Source organism: Mastomys coucha, chromosome X, assembly GCF_008632895.1.
Source record: "Mastomys coucha isolate ucsf_1 chromosome X, UCSF_Mcou_1, whole genome shotgun sequence".
Classification (NCBI taxonomy): Eukaryota; Metazoa; Chordata; class Mammalia; order Rodentia; family Muridae; genus Mastomys; species Mastomys coucha.
The window spans coordinates 144194161-144201986 of NC_045030.1; the positions used below are offsets into that span (position 1 = coordinate 144194161).

Here is a 7826-nt window from a genome sequence, read left to right on the forward strand (position 1 = left end):
CCCCTCCTGCTTACTGGCCCTGGCATTCCCCTACACTGGGGCATAGAACCTTCACAGGGCTGGAGAGATTGATCAGTGGTTATATACACTGTCTGCCCTTCCAAAGGTCCTGAGTTCAATTCCCAGCAACCATATGGCGGCTCACAACCATCTATAATGAGATCTGATGCCCTCTTCTGGAGTGTGTCTGAAGACAGCAACAGTGTATTCACATACATAATATAAATAAACTCTTTAAAAAAATAAAAAGTTAAATTTGGACTAGTGAGACTGCTCAGCTGGTAAACGTGCTTTCCATCAAGCCTGACAACCTGAGTTCAATCCCTGGGAGATACATGATGGAAGGTGATTATCTACTGCAAGTTATTCTCTGACTTCCACATGTGTGCTAGGATCTTCTGTCCCCAACAAGTAATGAAATATAATTTTAAAAGTTGAAATTGGCTGGGCAGTGGTGGCGCACGCCTTTAACCCCAGCACTTGGGAGACAGAGCCAGGTGGATTTCTAAGTTTGAGGCCAGCATGGTCTACAGAGTGAGTTCCAGGACAGCCAGGGCTACACAGAGAAACCCTGTCTCAAAAAAAGTTGAAATTGGGTGGGTGTGGTGGCTCCAACCTGCATTCTCAGTACTTGGGAGGCAGAGGCAAGTAGATTTCTATGAGTTTTTGGCCAGCTTGGTCTACATAGAGCAGTGATTCTCAACCTTTCTAATGCTGTGACCCTTTAATACAGTTCTTCATGTTGTGGTGACCCCCAATCATAAAATTATTTTAGTTACTAATTTATAACTATAATTTTGCCACTGTTATGAGTCGTACTGTAAATATCTGATATGCAAGCTATGTGATATGCAACCCCCAAAGAAGTTGAGACACATAGGTTGAGAAGTGAAGACATAAAGACTTCAAAGCCAGCTAAGGCTATGTATTGAGATCCTGCTTAAAAATTTTATAACTTAAATTTATATGTATAATGATCTCATGGAATAATTTGATATTTTATGGTAAAAAGTTTAATAAATGTCATGTTGATTTGTGCTTTCAGTTGTTTAATTTGTAACCATTTTCTCCCAGGGCATAAAACCAGCCAGTTTCAATAAAGTCACAGACCCTGAAGTGAAAGAAATAATTGAAGGATGTATTCGACAAAACAAATCTGAAAGGTTGGTTGAATTCTAACATTATATAAATGATGGATGCATTTTAATCCTGGATACTGTAATGTATATTACTGCATGCTGTCTGAAATTTTAAACCTTGCTATCATGTGCTGAATTTGAACAGACATTTGTGTTTGTTGGGACAAACTTTCATCAGCATCAACTTAATAGTAAGGTGAAATAGATTTATTTTGACAGTCTGAATTTTTTATTCAGTGGGTCTCTGTGTCTAGAAGAAGGTGTTAGGCCTCTTGGTGGTGAAGCATGGCTTGTGTTGGTGCCTCAACACACGGTGGGGCAATGGGAACTTGATCTTGGAGTCGTGGAACTGCTTGACAGCTGGCCGGCGGCACTTGCCAGCTTCAGTCTCTTCCACCTTCATGATCTGGATGGAGTGTGCGCGGGCAAGGTGTCTGGCACCCTTGTCTTGGTAGCATTGTGTGACTACACCAGTGGTGGTCAGGTCCCGGTACTCCCAGTACATGTTGTGTGTGCCACTGCGGGATTTGTAGCGCAGCCAGATGCCAAAGTTCTTCACACGCAGGGGTGACTTCTCAAACACCTGCCCGCAGTACACAATCTCCCCAGATAGATGACTTCTTCATCTTCTTCAGCTGTGACACAAAGTACCAGAAGCGGGACTTGGCCACCACATGGTTGAGTGCAAAGATTCACATACAGTACAATGGTGGTATGTGGCATTTTGGGGTTGGCAAGCAGCGCCCCACCCCTTGTACTCCCGAAGTGTGCCCAACACCTTTATGGCACTACGCGCTTGTTCACCGCCAGTCACAAAAGCGAAATAAATTTTTAAAAGTAAAATGCAGCCAGGCGGTGGTAGTGCATGCCTTTAATCCCAGCACTTGGGAGGCAGAGGCAGGTGGATTTTTGAGTTCAAGGCCAGCCTGGTCTACAGAGTGAGTTCCAGGACAGCCAGGGCTACACAGAGAAACCCTGTCTCGAAAAAAAACAAAACAAAAAAAAAAGGAAAATGTAAAGCAGGTAAGTACTTTAGAGTAAGCAGATATTTGGTTTTATCTTTGTGCCAACAATAGTGGTATAAGTAATCTGAATAGTTTTATTCAAGGAGTACTTCTATATATATAATTCCTTTAGTATTAGCTTTTACTTTTATTTTTATCTGTGTATAATTAATTACTGATTTAACTTGGCAATTTCATCTTTGAATGCTTTTTAAATATTTTTATGTGTATGTGTTTATGTGTCTGGATGTATGTGTATGTACTATGTGTATATAGGTATGTGCAAAAGCCAGAAGAGGTATCATATCCTCTGGATCTGGAGTTGGGAGCTGGGAACCAAGCCTGGGTCCTCTAAAAGAGCAGCAAATATTCTTTCTTAACTGCTGAGCCATTTCTCAAGCCCTATTTTAGTCATTTTAATGTGTGTCTTTCAGAAACTTATTTTAAGTATGTTCATATTTGCTATATATCCTTCACCACTGTCAATCCCAAAATATTTCTTCATTTGAAACTATAGCTCTGTAACCATTAATAATTCAGAATTCTTCCTTCCAGACCCTGATAACCTCTATTTTATCTTCTTTTTTAAAAGAATAATTTTTTGAGATCATAATGTATCTATCATTTCCCCTTTTCCCTTACCTTCCCCCAAATCCTCTCATTCATGGCTTCTTTTTTTTTTAAAAAAAATGTTTCATGTTAATATATACACACAAACAAACACATCTAAATGTATCACTACATGTATATATTTTTAGAGCCAACCCTTTGATTGAGTGACCAATTTGGGGGGCTTTTCCTCTGGGATGAGCTTTTCTCTCACTCTCAGTGTTTCTTAGTGGCCTGTAGTTCTTTGTCTAGTGTTGAGTCCCCCTTCCATATTGCATGTCTATTGGTGTCGTCCTTGTTCAGGTCATGTTTAGCTAACTTGATTCCTCGTCAGTATTTCTCTTTACTGAATTTTGTTTTCAAACCTTTGATTGCTTTTGTCATTTCTATCAGCCTTATGTTTTTGTTTTCTTAAACATCATTCCAATATTTATTCTCTTTAATTTCATTGAGCACGTTCGCACATGTGTGTGTGTGTCTATGTGTCTTCCTGTGTGTATCTTCTTTAAATTCTTGAATCCTTTGAAATTTATGATTGTTATTTTAAATTCAATATCCTGGGGTTATTTAGGTAATTTTACTGGCAGACATTTTTATAGAACTGGTGAGGTTTGCCTTGATGTTTTATATTGTCTATATTTTCTTTTGTTAGTTCTATGTCTTGCTAGACCCAGGAGAAGGATGTGGAGGATCTGACTAGGTGGAGAGGTTGGATGTGGCATGGGTTGGACCTGTGCATTTGAGCTTGTAGGATGGTAGCTAGCTAGACACCCTGAAGAAGGATGTCTTTCTATTTTACTTTCTATGTCTGTGAATATGCTTGTTCTAGGTACCTCATATAAGTGGAATGTTTATTGTTTTATGTTTGACTTATTACATTTAGTTTGAATTTTCTTTCTCTTTTTTTCTGAGACAGGGTCTCTCTGTGTAACAACCTTGGCTGTCATGGAACTTACTCTGTAGACCAGGCTGGCCTCAAACTCACAGAACTCCACCTGCCTCTGCCCCCCCAGTGTTTGGATTAAAGGCATATGCCACTCCACCCTACCCGACCCCACCTTGTCCTGGCTTAGTATGGCTTTTGAAAGTTGACTTTTATTGTAGCATGTATCAGAATTTCATTTCTTTTAAAATGAGTAATCCATTGTACATTTACACCACATTGTCATTATATATCCATGTGTTAATAAATATTTAATTTCACCTGTTGGGTATTCTTCTTCTGATCTGTCCTAGAAATAAAACCCAAGGCCTTGTATATTTTAGGCAGGCACTCTGCCATTGAGGTATAACCTTAGTACCTTTTGGTTCCTATGAGTTATATTATATTAACATTGAGTATGACATATGTTTAAGTCTGTACTCCTAAACTTTTTCACTATATACCTAGAATTAGGATAGTTGGATCATATTATAAATATTGTTTTTAAGGTCTTGTACTTGCTAGACAAGTGCTATACCACTGAGCTACATCACTAAACATGCCCTAGACATGTTTTTGTTTGTTTGTTTGTTCTGAGGTAGATTCTTACTATTAGCTCTAGCTGTCCTCTAACTTACTCTGTAGTCCAGCCTGGCCTCAAATTCACAGAGATCCACCTACCTCTACCTCTCAGAGCTGGGATTAAAGTTATGTGCCACTACACCCAGTCCTAAACATGTTCTTTAAAATAAAGTTAAAACTATTGTATGGCACCAGGGAGGTGGCTCAGATAAAGCTACTTGCTGTCAAGCCTGGGAACCTGGGTTTGAAATCAGGACCCTGTAGTACAATCACTTTAAGATTATCCCCAACTAGCTTACAAATAAATGAGACTCAGACTATGGTTATTTTATTTGGTTTTGACAGTTATGGGGGGGGACCCCTAATCTACCTTTCTAACTGCTGGCCTGGCTACCTCCCAAGCGGTGTTCCCCAGATGCTTGCTATTTCTCCTGGCCATGTGCTCACCATCCATCTTCTTTCATGATATCTTCCTCTCTCTAGTTGTTCAGTATTTAAAAGTATGGTCTAGGTCTAAGAAGATAATTTTAGGAGTGTAATACAAGTGAGGATAGAAATTGGCTTAGATACAGAACTCTGAACTCACCAGGATAGGATAGATAATAGAATACTTTCTCCTGAGTTGCCAAATACGAACATACCGGATTTTTTTATGTAACCTTTACTTAATAACTTTCATAATAATCTAATAATTGTTCCTAGGATATGTTGTTTATTATTATAAGAGAAAGAACCTTTTTATTTAGACTAAAAAGGGAAAACGTTGAGGTTGAATCTGTTGCTATGTATTGTAATGATAAATTTTATACCAGAAGGTCTATGCCTACAAGTCTTTTATGTTTTTACAAGTTTTTGTTGTGCAAACCTCGTTCCTTGATTTAAAACTATTGGTTAAATAAAAGTGGCTACAGCCAATTTCTGGAGGGATTAGAGGTAGGTGGGTTTGGAGTGACCTGATTTGAGAAGAAGGTGAGAAGGAGGAGGAGGAGGAGGAGGAGGAGGAGGAGGAGGAAGAGAAAGAAGATAGAAAGGAGGAAGAGGAGGAGAAGGAAGAGGAGAAAGAGAGACTCCATGGGTTAGGAGTCAAGAAAACATGGCCCTGAGGGCTGGTCAGTTGAAGTTAAGAGCAGCCCAGATGAAACATAGTAAATAATAACTTGGCATTATCAATAGGAAAGTAGATTCTAGTAACAGAGAGGATAGATGCTGCCTAGCTCTAGTGCTGATTAGGCTTATTGTAAATAATAAAAGTTGTATGTCTTTTATCTGGGAACTAAATGGTTAAAGCATGGTAGAAACCTAAGATTGGGATTAAAATTTCTACAACAGGGTCCACATGGTGGAAGGAGAGAACCAACTCATATAAATTGTCCTCTGACCTCTACATAAAGTATAATAAATACACTAAATATTTTGTGTTGAATTCATAGTTTTATTTTAGATTCTGATCATTACTTGTAATTACAATCTGATTAAAGAACAGTAAAATACTCAAAAGTAATCTTTACTACACTAGAAAAAGCACAGACTACAAAATCATACTGAGATTAAAACTTAGATCCACATTTAATGTCATCTTAAAAGTTATTTACTCATTCCTCAAAATAGGTAATATTTTGATGATCCAAATGATCAAGTCTGTATATAAAATACTTAACAGCAATATATTGTCATTAGTAGGTAGTCAGTATTTTCTGCTGCTATTGTTTAGTAAAAATACTTAAAAATTTTTATTAAGAGACAAAGGGTTCAGTTTGTTTATACTTTCTTAAATATATCTCACTTTAGTGTTAAAACTAATAAGTGAGTCATCTTTATTATACTGCCTTAGTTAAGTATTTGTGTCTTTTTTTAAGCTAAAAATAAAGAGCTTTAAAAATCCTTCACTTTACCGATGCAGTGCTTTCCATATGTATTTTACATCAGGGGTTCTCTACGTAGACATGCTAGATACAGACAGATTAATTATAGTGTTCATTTCTTAAAAGTTTGTGAAAGAAAAATTACTTGCCCCAGCTTGCAAAAGAATCCTTTGAAGCCATATCCTCTTGCTTCTCTTGGGAGATAGTCTTTGTTATTAAGCCAGGGTTGTATCCATTATGTGTATAGTATAGCCTAAAATTAGAGTTCAGTACTTCTAGTAAACCACTGGAGGTGAGTATGCTTGGGCATGCTTGTAATCCAAGCACATAGGAGGCCATGGTAGAAGAATTGAGATTTGGAGGCTAGCTTGAGCTATAATAGTGAGACTCTGTTTTGATTTAAAAAAATGAAGAAAAGAAAGAGAAGAAGTTGAGAGTAAGAACATGGTAGGACATCTCTCAAATTCCCACAGTTGAGATGCAGAGGCAGACTAATCTATTTGTGTTCAAGGCCAGCCTGGTCTATATAGCAAGTTCAAAGTCAGCTATACAGGAAGACAGAAACTACTATCCTTCATTGAACCACATTAGCTTCACCTATGACATTCTTCTAAAGAGTGAAGTATATACACTGATTAAATAGCCTTTTTTTTTTTTTTAAAAAAAAAAGTCTTTTGAACCAGAGTCTCCTTCTATAGCCCAGACTGTCCTGGAACTCACTATGTAACATAGGTTGGCAACTGCTATGATATAGGAATGGGCTATTACACACACCTTCTGACTGGATAATTGTTGAGTAATGTCTATTTAAAACATTTGTAAGAGTTTGCATTTTCAATTCACCTTAGAGTTTATATATCTTGGAAATGTTTTTAGTTTCCTTTGTTGAAAATCTATCACTTTAGTCTTAATAATATAAGCCAGTGGCTTAAGGGAAGCTAATAAATCTAACCTAACAATTCTCTCTAGGTATACTTTCATGTGTGTTAGACTTTGTTATCAGATATGTTACTGGTTAATAACCTAATTAAGATCATTCTGTATTCATGTAAGTTGACATTTTTGTGTCCCTAATAATAAATTGATTATAAGGTGTAGTTTTTAATAACAAAACCATTAATGGACTAATAGAAAATGTAAAGTAAGATTCTCAATACAATTAACTTTTACTATTTACAGGATTGCATCTACTTATGACTGGGAGAATTGGTAATGAGAAATATTTTGTTTACTAGGTTATCTATCAAGGACCTACTAAACCATGCATTCTTTGCTGAGGATACTGGACTGAGGGTGGAGTTAGCAGAGGAAGATGATTGTTCAAATTCATCTCTGGCTCTAAGACTCTGGGTTGAAGATCCTAAGAAATTAAAAGGCAAACATAAAGACAACGAAGCTATTGAATTCAGTTTCAACTTAGAAGCAGATACACCTGAGGAAGTAGCATATGAAATGGTAAATAAACCTTAGTAATGCTTTCCCTACACATTTAGTATCCAGTAGATTCTTTTCTACTGCTCATTGCTTTCTTCCCTTTCATGTTCTTCTGTGTGCTCGCTCCCCTCTTTCCCCCTCTCTTTCCCCTCTCTCTGTACAGGTACACTTGCACATGCATATATTTTTACCTCCCCAGTGCAGGGATTATAGGTGTGTGCTTTTTGCTCTGCTTTTTGTACAAGTGCTGGGGTTCTTTTTTTTTTTTTTTTTT

The 7826-nt window shown here is 37.3% G+C and overlaps 2 protein-coding genes across 7 annotated transcripts in view; one reads left to right on the forward strand and one right to left on the reverse strand.

Moving 5' to 3' along the window:
* The window catches only part of Wnk3 (WNK lysine deficient protein kinase 3), a 149132-nt gene that overhangs the window by 72077 nt on the left and 69229 nt on the right, over positions 1 to 7826 (forward strand). For all 6 annotated transcript variants that reach the window (XM_031369026.1, XM_031369025.1, XM_031369023.1 and 3 more), the window contains 2 exons: positions 1075 to 1163; positions 7354 to 7573. In XM_031369026.1, coding sequence (XP_031224886.1) covers positions 1075 to 1163; positions 7354 to 7573 — 309 coding nt within the window. The remainder of the gene's footprint in view (positions 1 to 1074; positions 1164 to 7353; positions 7574 to 7826) is intronic.
* LOC116089715 (60S ribosomal protein L18a-like) lies at positions 1390 to 1862 on the reverse strand. Its single transcript, XM_031369043.1, has 2 exons — positions 1758 to 1862; positions 1390 to 1722 (listed from the first exon to the last, which is right to left on the reverse strand). Exons 1-2 carry the CDS (start codon positions 1860 to 1862, stop codon positions 1390 to 1392), a joined length of 438 nt encoding a protein of 145 aa, XP_031224903.1.

Excerpts from the sequence above, each read along its gene's own strand:
- LOC116089715 (XM_031369043.1), bottom strand. The coding sequence starts at position 1,862 with ATGCCACATACCACCATTGTACTGTATGTGAATCTTTGCACTCAACCA. Across the intron at positions 1,723-1,757 it reads CAGCTGAAGAAGATGAAGAA|GTGTTTGAGAAGTCACCCCT; the intron begins GTCATCTATCTG and ends TACTGCGGGCAG.